General features: G+C 42.3%; 1 protein-coding gene across 17 annotated transcripts in view; it reads left to right on the top strand.

Moving 5' to 3' along the window:
- LIMCH1 (LIM and calponin homology domains 1) overlaps window positions 1-15,921 on the top strand; it is a 305,602-nt gene that overhangs the window by 218,490 nt on the left and 71,191 nt on the right. For 10 of the 17 annotated variants that reach the window (XM_043544459.1, XM_043544456.1, XM_043544454.1 and 7 more), the window contains exons 9-10: window positions 4,597-4,632; window positions 10,995-11,121. In XM_043544459.1, the coding sequence (XP_043400394.1) occupies window positions 4,597-4,632; window positions 10,995-11,121 (163 nt within the window). Of the gene's footprint in view, window positions 1-1,083; window positions 1,390-1,927; window positions 2,237-3,379; window positions 3,644-4,596; window positions 4,633-10,994; window positions 11,122-15,921 lie in introns of all 17 variants that reach the window. The other 7 variants (XM_043544463.1, XM_043544457.1, XM_043544462.1 and 4 more) reach the window with 2 other exon arrangements.

Raw genomic sequence — 15,921 nt, 5'->3', positions numbered from 1 at the left:
CCTCACACGCACACCACAAACTGAAGTGAGCTCCTTTTTTAAAACCCAGGTGCCCTGATTAGCCTGCCTTAATTAATTCTAGCAGCTTCTTGATTGGCTGCAGGTGTTCTAATCAGCCTGTCTTAATTGTCTCCAGAAGGTTCCTGATTGTTCTGGAACCTTCCCCGTTACCTTACCCAGGGAAAAGGGACCTACTTAGCCTGGGGCTAATATAGCTGTCTTCTATTACTCTCCTATAGCCATCTGGCCCGACCCTGCCACAGTATTTAATGTCATTGTCTAGGAAACAGATTACTGAATCCAAAATGAAGCTGCTTCTTGCAGGATGCTGATTTGCATGGGGAAGGATGGCAGGATGTAGTTAGGAGCTTCTTATGCACACAGGCTGGTTCAGCATTTTTGGAGCTGTAATAAATTATCTGATGCCTTCACAGAATCTAAAAGAGAGAGAGAGAGAGAGAGAGAGAGAGGGTCATGCAGAGCAACATTGTGCAAACTTATTCCGAGAGTCACACTTGAATTTCTGATCGGTATCAAATCACTAGTTTCGCTAGGAATCTTATTAGCTATGCCTGCTTCTTTTTTGCATTCCAAGGGCTTTGTTTCATAGGCTGCTTATGTATTTGAAGTTGTAGTGCAGCTTTCACTCCAGGTTCTGGCAATACTCATTTTTTTTCCCCCTTGAAGATTATTTTTATTTTTCCCTTGAAGACCTCTGAAATCTTCTGAAGTATGCCTGTTACAAGTGAGCCGTACCGGTTATGTGACTGTGTTTCTGGCATTTAACTAGGAAAGACTTACAGTGCTAAGAAGTTACACACTTTGACCAGAATTTACATTTAATTGGCTTCAGTTTCTCTAATCATTCAGCCTGTCATCATAGCAAGAAACTGCTAGTTGACACCACTAGCAAATTGTTCAGTCAACTAAGTTCATTTATTCTAAAATGTTAGTAAAATTAGATATAAAAATGAAGTGGATCTCTCTTCTTACCACTTTCATATGTTTCACTTCACCGTGGACTAATTTTTCATTATCCGTCTCCTCTTTTCCCCCTTGCTCTCAATAATCTTGTATTACTAGTGAAGTAGCAGGGTCAGGTACAGATGAATATTGCCAAGGAATCCAGTTGGCTGCCTGTATTGTCTCTCAGAACCAAACTCCACGCAGAGTGAGTGAATGGCATGAAAGCAGGGAGGAAGAGCTTGATGGGAGTTCACCAAACAGTCAGAGAGATGATATGATGACTAGAAGGATGGGAACCTTTCAGAAGCAGACTAGCCCGGTTTGTATGCCATATTCTCCCATGTCAGTTGCCCATCATCCGCTGCAGCAACAGAAAGAAGTAATTCATAAGAGAGACTTGAAGACTCCACAGAAAGCAGAAAGGTCAGAGAATGGAAGCCAAAAACCAGAGCTTTCTGCTTGCTTTGTGTGTAATGCTAACTGGGTCAGTCTGTAATGTTGTCCTACTCCTTTAAAAAAAAAAAAAGAGAGAGAGAAGCTAGGATGCATTTTACTCATTTCATATCCAATTGTGGCATGTATTCAGCTCATGAAATCACTTACAAGAATGCATCCTGTGAACATGAAACAGCTTGTTTTCTTCATTACACGTAATGACTTGGATTGCTAATTGCAGTTTAGCATGAACCTGGTTATTCATCTTTTTGGAGGGGGGTTTTGGACAACCCATAGTTCTTCATCCAGATTTTATTCAGGCTTCTACATGAGTAATTGCTTACCTGTAAATATGGGCTGCATAAAAAAATCTAATTCCTCATTTGCTTAAAAGAATAGCATATGTCCTGCTGTTCACCATAGTTGCCTCTTGTTCACCGTTCCTGTGCTGCTGCTGCTAAAAATGTTAGTTTTCCATCTTTTTCAATGGTCTTCTGAGTAATGGTACCCAAAATTGCCTCAGCAGCAGTTTGCCCTTGAACTGCACAATGGAACAACATCATGGAACAGTTTCACCTGCCTCCGTGGGCTGCAATGTGACAAGGGATGAGAGCCATGAGAAACTGAAAGATCATGACCAAAGTAGGGGTGGGACAAAACACCAAGTGAGAATTCCAGATCCAAGAAGAGATGACATGATGGCAAGAAGAACTGGAGCTTTTCTAAAGCAGCCTGGACCAAGTGTTAAACAGTTCCTTCCAGTTCCTTTTTCAAAGCAGCAGAGTAGCCAGGAGAGAACTAAGGAACTTGTAAAGCCTGAAAAGAAAGTGAAGAGGTAAAGTTATTTTGTTCCAATAGTTTCTTTCCTCGTTATAATTGCATCTTAGAGGCGAGTCTCATGTTTCACTGAAACATGATAGTTATGTTTATAACCTTCTGTTTCCAAAATATATCCACAGTTACACTAGATAGGGTTATTTATAGAAGCCCTCATATTTCAGGACATAACCAACCCCTAACTGAGGAGTTTAAGCAGAAACTGCCCCGCCCCGGGTAGATTGGTTCTTCCAGGATTCTTGCATCTTCCTATAAAACACCTGGAACTGACTACTGTTGGAGACAGGATACTGGACTAGATGGATCACTGGTCTGATCCAGGCTGGTAATTACTATAGCCTAGCAATACACTAATAATAATTAATTATAATTTATCTAGATATAATTAAACACATGTTTTCCATCAAGAGAACCAGGAAAGTCCATACTGATTTGAGGAGGATAGATTATGTTCAATAAATTAGGTAGCTGCGCAGGGCTGGCTTGGTATCAACTACCAAGCAGAAAATGTTGACTCTGGGACTAGATCCCTTCTAATCAGGCTGTGGTGCCTGTAAGCACATTGCTCCCGATGGATAGGGCTGTATGGGAGGAGTGGAGGGTTAGCCATGTGGGTGACAATAGTTATACCTGCTGACAATCAAGCTTAGCTGCAAACTGAGCTTTGAAGGGATCTTGCTGTTCAGCTTCTGGATGGTGGTTGAAATGCAAAGTTTGTGGTTGAAAAGGAAAAGATACACACGAGTAAAAAAAAAAAAAAAAATGATGGCTGCATCATTGTCCAGATTCTATCCTGAGAGCCCATTTCCGTAGTCCTATATCTAGCTACGATGGGAAAGGCTTGTCCCCTGAGTGGAGACAGAGTAATCTGAGGTTGAAAAAACCTAGTGCTGTTGTAGCTTAGTTAAAATAAACTGTGGTACTTCTGGTTTACATCTTTGGATGAAACAGAGGGCTGACATTCCTTCTAGGTTGGGGGAGCAGAAATACAAGCTCTTACCTCACTATCAAAATTCCACTGTGCGTGCCCCTAATACATTTAGCTTGTGAAATTCTATCCATTTGTTCTGTATATCAGATATGTGTATATAATAAACCATTTCTCATAATTACAAACTAAAATTTTAAATTGCTTTCTTAGCACCACCACTGGCTCAATCAACCATGAAAAATGTCCACGAATCTGTGCTAACAGTCCTCAGAGACTGGCAGTGCAGCCTCAACACAGAGAAGAAAAAGAGCAAGAAAGACAACATCTCCCTGGTACAGGACAAGATGTGGCTTCCACTGTTCACATGAGTAGTCATAGTCTTGATCAAATTCACCCAGATCAAACTTCACAGCTTCAGAAAGTTCCTGAGAGAAACAAAAAAGTGGTGTCATCCAGAGACGAACAACTGCAAACGTGAGCTTCTTACAGAGTGAATCACAGTTTGTGTCGTGCAGCCCTCTGTGTCCTGTTAAGAGTGTGTGCACACTACAGAATTTAGGTTTTGCACTTGCCTGGCTTGTTTTAGGGTGGCCTGCAAACACTGTGTGTCAGTACTGTACTCTTTTGAAACAAATAAAATAGTTGCAAGTGGGGCGTTGATTTCTTTTCTATAGTCAATGGAAGAAAATGTTTGATTATAAAATGCAAAAAAGGCTTGTGAAAAAGATTTGGAAGAAGTTCTGTCTGGAGTTTCCAGAAAAAGCAAGATACTGAAATGTGTGGCATCTTTAGATTTGTATAGTTTGCTTTTTCTTGAATAGAAATTGAAGCTGGTAATGATGCTGATTGGTGTTCTGGATATTCTTCCATATTCAAAAGAAATACACATGTCATATGCATGAGTCTAATAGCAAACTATGCACTTTTGTGAATAACACTGGCATATGGTGTGTTTGAATTCAAAGGATGACTTTTTTCTCTTGTGAAAAAACGTGGAATATTGTGGCTCACTCACTATGCATGATACTTGTTTTACCTGTTTTCAGTATTGATGATTCTGAACACTGTATTATGGAATGTTTCAATAGAGTTATATCAAGATTAATTGCATGTATCTCTGGCTAATACAACAGTTAATCTAATACCATAGTCTCCATCAGAAGCTACTTTCTACAAACAATTTCACAATTTATTTCACCAGTTTTTATATTTTGGAAAAAATGGTTTTGTTTCTACATAGTTTCCTTCATATGATTGGGTAAGTCTCATTTGTTGTTTGTATAACCTCATGAGGGGCATGTTTCTTTTTCAGCCCACTTGATTGATGAAGAAGTTTGGGGTTCAAATGAAAATTGCCCAGCTGTGTTGCTTTAATTGCAATTGATACTGTTATTACCAACCATCTAATTTTATATTTGGTCTTGTAGATTCGGCCCCAGAACTGCTGTGTCTGATGACGCAGAGTAAGTTGTCTTATGCTCACAGGGTTGCTTTAAACAACTTAAACTGCATGCTTTCTGTACTTACTACTAATTTAAAATGCAGTTGACGCATTTTGCTGTGTTCTGACACATAAATGTTTCAGAAAATCACTTGAAGGTGGAATGCAATATGTGTTCATATTGCAGAAAAGAACTAAAAAAACAGCATGACGCTAATATGCAGCTGCTGCTTTAAAAAACTTGGTGTGATTTTTTTCTTCTCTTTTACTTGTGGGTTTGCATCACCTCTAATCCATTACTAGTAAAGGAAGTTAGAACTAGATCTGGGAAACATCTTGGGAAGTTTTGATTCTGGAGTGGTAAATTGAGGAGTGACTATGTATCTTGATTGGTTGAAGAACAAAGTCAAAATAGTGTAAATGAGGTCCTTTGGTAATCCCCAAATATTAATTAGGAAACTAAACCTTAAATTGCTAATTACTCATGCCTTCCTAAAACCATTTCTTAAATCCTTTCCAGGTTAGGCCTATTATAACCTGTACAACTTAATTGGATTTCCTAGTCCCTCACTTTGAGATTTTTCTTAATTTAAGGATAAAGCTGTGATGTAGGATTTGATGCTTAGAAGAAAACTCAAGCACATTTTAAACTCAAACAAAAAAACTTCATTTAAAAATAAGTTTATTAGGTGAAAAGTGTAGTTACTTTTGAAACTCAGAACACGAACTCAGAACACCTCACTTATGAAACTAAGAACATTTAAAAGCAAAGAAATGAGTTGTTAGGGACATCTTACGCTGTCCACCTAATAACTAAACTACATTCTTGTCATGTCAAAGAAATTCACGCAACCACCTGAATTCTGACTCAAATTAAATGCTGTTGATTAAATATCAACACTACATAGCTTTTTCCTTTTTTTAAAAAAAAAGCAAATTACATGTATCATGCTATTATTATGCTAGAAAAAGACAAATGTGTTAAGACAAATATCAGCATTTCAATTTAAGAATTTTTAAAAATTATCTGTAACTCAGAAATACTGTGAATCTCCTTCTCACTTTGCAGAAAATGTCTCTTTTCATCTCAGAATAAATATGGCAACTTTTAAGCCACATCAGTTTTTAAAATCAGTTATTGGAGTTGCTAAAAGGGGCTTTAAAATGGAAAATGGTTGTACTTCGCTAAGTAGAGTTTTCTGCCACTCCATAATGTATTTGTTTGTAAACACCCACATATGTGCATATATGCATATGTGTAAACATATATGGGGGAGAGACTACATAAAGGTGTTCTATGAAGGTTTTATTGGCATGGGTTTGAGATGGTCATATTACTTGAGAATAGCAATGTTATAAATGACTTATGCTGTTCATTCCAAACTAGGGCGACCAGATAGGAAGTGTGAAAAATCGGGACGGGGGTGGGAGGTAATAAGAGCCCATATTTAAAAAAAAAAAAAAAAAGCCCCAAATATCGGGACTCTCTCTATAAAACCAGGACATCTGGTCACCCTATTCCAAATTCATGCAGATAAAAATCCTTTACACTTCACTATCATCCGTTCCGGATATGCTACATTTTACAGGATTACTATTTTACCAGTGTTTTAAGAGATTTTTTGAAAATTTGATTGCATCCTTCCACCTGAAAGCTAAATGTCTTGGCCAGCTGGAATCCAACAGTGCAGGGCTCAGAGGGAGAAAAAAAAACAAAATACATCTGAAACACTTTTTAAAATGTGCTTTTCTGTACCTAAATATTCCACAGCTCTTAAGTCCCAGTACCCTGAGACCTGCCAGAGAAGCAAAAGCTGTGTGTCCAAGTGGGAAGCTGGAAACTCTCCTTCCAGTGGCATAAAAACTCCTTTTTCTAGATTTGATGGGTTGATAGGTATCAGACCTTAATCTTGTCATTGGCGCAAAACTGAATATTCCCTGTCCTTGTCCTCAGGACAATGTGGTTTGGTGGAAAGAAGGAGACGTTTATCTTGATCTCCCTAACTGCCCCACCCAGGTAGTAGGAAGGACAGTACAGCTCCAGGCTGTTGATATCCTCTCTGGGTATGTCTACATTGCAATTAAAACCCCACAGCTGGGCTGTGCCAGCTGATTCAGGCTTGGGCTGCGGGGCTGTTTAATTGCAGAGAAGACTTACGGGCTCAGGCTGACTCCCAAGCTCTGGGACCCTGTAATCTTGCAGGGTCCTAGAGCCTGGACTCCAGCCCAAGCCCGGAAGTCTATACTGGAATGAACCAGCTCTTCAGCCTGATGCCCAGTCAGATGGCACAGGCCAGCCGTGGTGTCTAATTGCAGTGTAGACATACTCTCTGTGAAGACCCTGTGTTGTGTTTCTTGAGAAGCCGCCACTTGCTAGTAGAGGCCCTAGTAGTACAGCTCCATTAGGAACTGCCAAGGAGCCAGGGATACTAGAACTGCTGTGGAGGAGCAGGGCCATCTTTGGATGCCCCAGCCTTTTGTAGACTTGCTGGTTTCTGGGCTGGAAAGCTCCTTCTTTGGGGACAGAGGTCAGCATCATCCCCACTGGAATGGTTTGGGGAAAATTCAGTGTGGGGATATTCCTAGAGTTTCACTGTTCTACTGGAGGAGTTGCTTTGAAAAAGCAGAAAAAAAGACAGAAAAAGACAAGCCTGCTCTCATTTTCTTTCACTTCTCCTCCCCAGATTCTTGCCACACACTGAGATTCTCTTCCCCAGGTGCCCTTCATTCTCTCTCCCGCTCACCAGACTTATGCTGCCCATAACCTTATCCACAGTGGAGAAGCGGGGCCTGTTTCAGGGCAGGAGGAGGAAGTGTGAATATCTGTGCTTCTTCCTCCCCCTGCAGGCTTTGCTGGCTACAGCAACCCAAGAGTTGACTGACACCAACTGAACAGATGGAGGGAGACACAGAGAATGGTTTGGTCCTGTATTAAGTGGTGAAGAGCAGTAATGGCAGTAAATCGTGTTTTAGGGGAAGGTGAAGAGCCATTTCATTTTAAGTGCCCAGGCATAAGAGCTGTCAGATTTTAGCTGTAGGGTGGAAGTTGGTAAGGGTATGTCTACACTTAAAATGCTACAGCAACACAGCTGCCCCACTGTAATGCTTCAGTGTAGACACGACCTACACTGACAGGAGGGGTTCTCCCATTGGTATGGGTAATCCACCTCCCCAAGAGGCAGAAGCTAGTTGAAGAAAGAATTATTGCATCGAACTAGCACTGTCTATGCTGGTGGTTAGGTCGGGATAGCTATGTCCTTTCAGGGGTGTGGATTTTTCACGCCCTGAGATAGGTAGCTGTACCATTGTAAATTCCTAGTATAGACCAAACCTGCGACATGTCTCTTCCCTCCCTTCCCCCTCCGTCCTGTTTGCATCAATACTGCTGACCAACCCCATCTCCCCCGAAAAGAAGGCTGACACCTCCTGGTAGCATGACAGTTTAGTGTTGATTTTAGGTTATGCTTCACCATGAACCTGACAGACCCGTGTGAGGTGAGATGTGCTTGTTTACTTCAATTTGACACTGTGGCAGGCAGCTCACTTTATTTAAAAAAAAAAAAAAAGAATCTTGACATGTCTATAAAACTATAATGCAGCCACATAATGAGTATCCTGTCTACACAGGAGTATCTTTCTAACAGATAATCATTTTCTTTCTCATAAAATGTAGTTATTCACCATATTTTCATTTAAATGGTGCACTATGAAGTTGTTGGGGTTTGTCTTACTAGAGATTTATGATGATCCTGAAATAGCTATGTCAGTCCTTTATTTGTGTTTGTGGTATCTGGGCTTCTTTGAAGCAGATGAAAAAAAAAATTGGTACCATTCTCAAGAACAACTCTAAATTAGGAGAATAACATAACAGGCTTGAAAATAAGTGACGTCAATGCTAGGACACAGCCCACCAGAAAATATCTGTAGTCTAGGCAAGCTCTTGGCAGTGATATGTCCAGGTCTGTGGGAGAACGCCAGATTCAATAGAGAGGTCAGTCTGCTATCACTGAATCCCAAACTTCCAGAAAGAACTTGGGTGACTATCTACAGAACTTCCTTAGAGGTGGAGAACTTATGACAGTATGTACTTGACTTTGTATGATCCAGTGCTCCCTCTTCTTTGCACCTTCTTTTCCCCCTATTCTCTTTCCAGCACACAGTTGCATGGAGGTCAGGAGTTAAGCTAGCTCCATCTAATAGGGGATTGAATGGAAGATGCCACCCATCTGCTTGAATGGGATGTTTGATTATTTTTTAAATTATAAATGAGGAGAAGAATACCGTGGGGAACTTCTTCCCTAACGGCCATCTTTAGTTGAAGAGAGAAAAAAGTTTTATCTTTGAACAGCAGTTCATAGTCCAGGTTTCTTTTCCTTGCTTTCAGGATCATTCTTCTCAGGCAGAGAAGACCATTTAGGACAATCCGGGACCTGTTCCACTACATCAAGGGGGATAAATAGCTTTCCTTAAAGATATTGTATATGGTGCTGTCAGTCAGAGGAGACAGAGCACAGTACCTTGCGATGCAGCTCCTCCATACTTCTCCCTCTGAGAACCTGACTAATGCTGTGAGGGAAAGCTAGCTTCTCCATTGTGTCTCCCTGTGTAAAAGTATTTGCCCAATTGCCATATGTTACAGAACTTAATTCTCAAGCGCTGTGTGACAGAGAAGTTGACAGAATTAGATGCTGTTGGCAAGCGGGCAATTGAAATGACTAATCAGGCATTCGGGGGATTCTTTTTACTCCTCTGAATGAGAATTATTCTTTGTGTCTGCAGGACTTGGGAGGCTTATGAAACTCCTTTGAACCACTTGCCACAGATTGCTAATTTCTGTTATCTAAGGCCTTATTCCTAAGAGTTCACAAACTTCTTAAATTGCAGTAAATCATCAGAGGTGACAGTATTTCCATGTTAAAATTTTAAAAATCCTCCACACTCCAAATTAATTTTTTGAAATGTCCCTTAGTGCATGGCATTTCTTTAGTTCATTAAATAAAACGAACAAACACACAAACCATATAGCCTTTTAGACTTTAGTATTTAACAGTGCCCCATTCTGGAGTAACACAACCCTGAAGTTACAATCAGTGGGGAATCACTAGGGTTTCTGCTCAGCTCTCTGTCCTTTTTGCAAAATTGTTAGTAAGCTTAATAATAACTTATGCTCAATGTACATAACTAAGGGTTATAGAGTGTGTTCTGTGTCTATGGGTAACTTCCATTAGTGTGGATAGGAATTATGGGTGTGCCCTCTCTATGCATTAATGGAAGACTATAAAAACGTTTGTTTATTTTTCCTTGGAAAAAAGTTAATTTGCATCTTGGTTCTTTCGATATAGATTTGAGCTAAACCTACACATACATAACAGTCTTCATTACTGAATTTGTAGACTGTTAAACTGTATACGTAAATAAGTATGTGCACTGTTGCTTGCAGTTTTAACCATTTTATCTTCATTGTGCTTCTGCTGCTGATTGGCTCATTCTAGCTATAGAGGGGTTTTTGAACAATGCTGTGGAATTACTTCATGGAACTGCATGGCTTATTGTTTTAATTGCACAAATGAGGTAATGTTTTGCAAGTACCAGGCACTTCAAAAAATAATATACTTAGTATCTTCATGTGAATATCTTTAAACAAAATTAATATACTGTAATATGTGATGTACTGGAATATGTAACTATGACCTTTTAACTCTCCAAAGATAAGAACAGAAATATAAAGAAATAGTTGTGGACTAGATCATGGCTGTTGTTGTACAGGTTTTGTGCCTTTCCTTTATTAGAACAGATGTATTAATAGTTCATTGCTGATAATATTATGATTCTTCATGAAAAATAAACTATAACGTGACCACTCATACTTCATGCACTTCCCAGGGCAGATTCTCACAGTTTACTTACCATTGGCATTTAACCTGCAACGCGGCCTATAATACTGTACCTCTCAAACCTCTCTTGTTTTGTTATAAAATAAAATCCAATCTCTGCTACAGAGAGAGAAATCGGAGGTGTCTTCTCAAAAGTGATTCAGGAAGAGAGCTTCAGAAAGTTCGGCATTTTAAAGTGGCTCTGAGTAGAGTATTTTTAAGACATTCTTAAATTTTTAACCCTATTAACGGGGGACAAGTGATAATGGAAAGAAAATGTTGCTGTCTAATATTAAAAACAAGGGATACTTGAGAAAGGTGGTGCTAATGTGCCTGCAGTTGTACATGGACCTAACGTGGATACCAATAAGTCCTTTTGATATACTCTGATTTTTGGAAGCTTCCAAAGAGAGATGTATTTGATTTTGTTCTAGCACCTTCTTGTGGGCTAGGTTTAAACCATTTAATCAATGTAAACTAAAGATCTGCTTATTGTTCATCCTTTGTTTAGGAGTCTGAGTATGTTTGACATGAGGTGTGAAGATGAAGCTGTGATGCAGCCTCACAGCAAGGCTCGCCATGAAAAACTACAGCATATTCACAACCAACTGAAAGAGGATGAGGACAGATGGCAAGACGTGAGTACAGCATAATGTCGCCTGCAACAACAGCACTTGTCAAGGCAGAGTATTCACTCCAGTAAGGTATAAAATGAACCTGTTAAATCCAGATTCGCTGTGTAATCTCTTCAACAAAACAATCTGGAGTGAGGTTTTCAGGATTAGGATTGCCACTAGGCATAAGAGCCTGCAGTTCATCTGGCATTGGATGACATGAGGCTCTGTCGAGTTGTTCTGTTTGAAAAAGCTGCTCTTGTTTCCTGGAAAGCTTTGGAAAATGCTGTGGCTGGGAAGAATTCTGCTTATGCTCTTATCTGTTTTTCTGAAGTAAAAATTCTTGCTCAAATCCATAAATAACAAAAAAAGCCAAACTAAACAATACAGAAGGAGCCCAGAATGGGCACAGTCCTAATAAATCTGCGTAAATGAAGTGTTATGCTTATAACACTCAGACAAGATAATGGTGGGTGATTAACATTTTTCAGTCCAATTCCAGGCAACAAAGATACCTCCCAAGGTTGCTTTACTTAAAAGTAGAATGCTACTCCCCCCACACCACCCCCAAAAAAACTCTCGCAAAACACCCCCTGTACGTGCTCTCGTGTATTGGTGCTGATTTCCACAAATCACTGTAAACTCAGACATTCAAGAAAGCATTGAAACAGTGTATAAGTAAATCAGCACCAAAGGGATTAATACATACTCACTTCAGGAGCACTGGTTCTAAATGGTTAGTTTTGAATATCCTGTTCTTAAGATTTTTTTTCATTGGAAAGCAATTGGTCCAGTAACTTCCTTATATATATATATATATATATATATATATATATATATATATATATATATATAAAACACTATTTTTAAACATTTCAGAGGCTGCTTTTAGTAGAAGTTTAATAAATACTAAAAACAGTTTGCTTATAAAACTAAGAATTGATTAGTGCAATAGATGCAGCATGATAATAGCCTACTGATATCGGGGTGTGTGTATTGGGTGTCCCCAGTTGATATGGACTTACACAAAGATTTATTCCTTCTGACTTGTATTTTTTTGTTTGAGAAGTTCTGGGACTCTGACTGCTGAAATACAAAGCACCCTGAGCTACTCTATATGAATTTCCTGGACCGTCTCTTGATACTGCACACTAAGCTCTATTATTTGTTAAGAACTACTATAAATTCCCTTATTCAGTGTCGTTGGTACCGTAAAACAGGGTGAGGACATTGTTTGTATTCATGGTTCGTTATTGTTCTTGATGAATCCACTTGCTAGTATATGCCTATGTAGTAAGTTTGCTAGTGATTTGCAGTTTCATAGATTTCAGTTGCTTTCTTTCTATCTCTGCTGATTTAAAATAAGAAAACTTAAAACAAATTATATCCATTTGCAAAAAGAGGAGGCAGGTTTATGTTAAAAAGTTTATGTTGTGAAATTTGCTAATGGAAAAACTAATTTCTAAACAGGCAGTACTGGGAGTACATAAATAAGTAAAGGTTTTACTGCTTCAACAGGAATAATTAGTAACAGGAAATCAAGAGAGTACCACATTTGAAGAAAGGGATTATGGACTGAAATATATGTGGGTCATGTGAAGAACTGTTTTGATGAGCGTTCCCCTGAGTGTAACATTAGTATCTTGCTGATTTAAGATAAATTAAAAGTAACAGTGTGTATTCTTTTTAATAAAGTAAATTATGCATATAGTACCTTCTGATAGTTTACTGATAAATTCAATTAAAATATTTTTTTCTTTGAGTGCTTGCTCATGTCCATTCCATTATTGGTGTGTGTGCTACAAGCACCGGTGCCGGAAGTTTTCCCCTCAGTGGTATCTGTAGGGGACTGGTTCTGGCATCCCCTGGAGTGGCGTGCGTATGTGCTGGTATAAGGGGCACTGCCGGCCCCTTCCCTCCCTCAGTTCCTTCTTACCACCAGTTACAGTGCTGAAATGTCTCCTTGCTTTGCAAGCTTTCCTGTCTCTGTGTCTAGTAGTGAATTTGTTGTATATAGTTGTTTAAAGTTGTTTAGTTAATAGTTCCCTTAGCGTAAAGTTAGAAATAGTTAGTCCCGTATGGGACTCAGCCTAGGAACGGGGCATGTCCCAGTCCCTGGGCTTCAAACCTTCTAAACCTTGTTACCTTCAAACCTTATTACAAAAAACCCATGCCAGTCAGTGATTCCCATAGAAAGCTGCCTGAAGTGTTTGGGGAAACCATGTGAGCGACAAGTGTTGCATTTGCAAGAGCTTCAAGCCACGGACCAAAAAGGAGTGGGACCTTCGTCTCCAAGTGCTCCTTATGGAGTCGGCCCTCACACCGGCCAGTGGACTTTGCTAGAAACACTGCAGCCTCAGTGCGAAATGCACTGCCAGCACCAACCTCTAACCGGCGCCGATCCCCATCTCCGGTACCGGCTAAAAAGCAAAGAAAGGGCAGGAGGGGGCGTTCTGCATCTCATAAGGGGAAGGAAAGAAAGGGCTGGAGGAGAGCAAAAACCGCAAGGGGCAGCTCTTCCCCTCCAGACAGTGGCCAGGCTGTGACTCCCACTGAACTGTCGAGCCCAGTTCAAGACCCGCCTGCCATCCCAAGAAGTGGCAGAGGCACTCGGTACCTGGCAGTGCTGTCCATGCTGGAGGCCTTTCAGGCCGCTAAGGATATACTGTCCCTTCTGGTGCTGCCCATGCTGGCTCCTGAGGTGCCCCATTCGAGGGGTATACCTGCCTTGGGACCCTTCTAGCCGTCTCCATCAGTGCGGCACTGCTCCTTGCTTCCGGGTGTGCCCCGTCAGCACTCACCTGAGCAGCACCACCATCCCCCGGGCACAGGTCAGCTTACCTGCCAGAGTTCCTGGCGTGGGTCCCCAGGCTCTAGGCAGCATTCCTCGGGCTCTAGGTGTCAATTGCCTGCTGTCTGGTGCAGATCCGCAGAGGCGCGGCACCAGTCCCCAGAGCCCGGTGCCGAGAGCATCCAAGCCACTCTTCCAGTGCACGGCACCGTTCCGGAGGGTTGAGATGCCAGTCCCTGGAGCCCTTTCTCCGGATCACCGGTATGGTTCACTGCAGGCATTTTGACAGTCTCTGATACCTTGGTCTTCTCACTCCAATTTCCACTCCCGATCTATGGAGCAGCACCACTCACTAAGCATGAGGCATCGATTGCCGGAGTACCATTGCCGATCTGCCGAATGCCGCCGTCAGTCACCAGGATCGTGGCACTGAGAGCCATTGCCCCCATACAGGTCCTCAATGGAGGTCCGCAGCCAGAGCCGATGGGATCGGGGTAGACAGGCAGCCTCGGTACTGTCCTGTTCCCCCAGACAAGTCTCTCCCTCCTCAGCCAGAGAGGAGGAGACCCTGCCTGCAGCCCAAGGCCACCCACCAGGGGCATCGACATTCCCCTCTGTGCCGCCAGTGGCCGGCCCCTTGGCAACTGTGGAACCCTTGGGGGTTTCCCCACCCATTGCAGGAGCATAGGTCGGTCTCGGGGGCATCTGAAAGACAGTCAGTGACAGTCTCCCACCTGCCTCCTGACTCATATGCGGAGTCAGAGCAGGCTCCCCAGGGCCAGTCAGCATTGGCCGAGGCTCCCCTAGCAGAAGGAATGGAGTTGGCAGACCCATCTGTACCTGTCCCCTCATCATCTTCACCCAATGAGGCGATAGCAGGGCCCTCTCACTCAGTTCCTCAGGATGATGTAAGGGCCCACCAGGAGCTTTTGAAGAGGGTCGCCTCAAATCTGGGGCTGGAAGCCGAGGAACTGGCGGAGCCCTCGGACTCCCTGTTCGACGCGCTAAGTGCAGCAGCCCCCTCCCAGGGTGGCATTGCTGGTGCACGCGGGAGTGGTGAAAATTACTAAGGCCCCGTGGCAGACACCCTCCTCCCTGCCCCCCCATCTCCAAGCAGGCAGAAAGAAAATACTACTTCTCCACTAAGGGGTATCTTTATACCCACCCAGTCCCGAGCTCACTGGTTGTGTCGGCAGCCAATGTGCGCGATAGACAGGGCCAACCAGGATCGACACGAACAAGGAGGCAAAGAGGCTTGATCTCTTTGGTAGAAAAATTTATTCTTTGTCTAACCTCCAGCTGAGAGTGACCAACCATCAGGCCTTGCTTGGCCATTATGATTTTAATATTTGGAAGTTGATGGCCAAATTTATGGACTTGATGCCAGAGGAGCTCAGGAAGGAATTCCTGGCTATCCCTGATGAGGGCAAAGCTGTTGCCAGGGCAGCCCTCCAAGCAGCCTCAGTTACGGCAGACTCTGAGGCCAGGACCATGGCTTTGGCCATTTTTTATGGGGCGGGTGTCCTGGTTGCAGTCCTCGTGCCTATCAATGGAGGTTCAACAATCCATCCAGGACCTCCCATTCAGTGATCTGGCACTGTTTTCAGTACAAACCGGCAGTAAATTACATGGTCTGAAAGACTCTAGGGCTATCTTGCGCTCCCTGGGGCTATACATGCTGGGGCTGGCAAGGAAGCAGTTTAAGCCGCAACAGTCCCACAGGTTTGGGAGCCAACCTCGGTCAGAACCCTTCCGCAAGAAGGGCAAGGGGGATAAGCGCCGGCAGTGCCATCAGCCGGCCCCTCAGCTTACTCAACCTCCACCCGTAACCAACAGGGTAACAAACAGGCATTTTGAGGGTACACTCGAGGGCGACCTTCCAGCTTGTGTCCTGGATCCTGCTCCCCTGTTATTTTCCAACCATTTGTCCCCATTCTTCTCTGCCTGAGCCTCCATAACATCAGACCAGTGGGTCCTCAGCACAGTAGCAGGGGGATATACCCTCCAGTTTATTTCTGTCCCCCCCATCCTTC

This window comes from Chelonia mydas, chromosome 4 (genome assembly GCF_015237465.2).
Source record: "Chelonia mydas isolate rCheMyd1 chromosome 4, rCheMyd1.pri.v2, whole genome shotgun sequence".
NCBI lineage: Eukaryota > Metazoa > Chordata > Testudines > Cheloniidae > Chelonia > Chelonia mydas.
The sequence above is the reverse complement of the archived record's forward strand: the minus strand, read 5'-3'. Positions and strand labels throughout refer to the sequence as shown.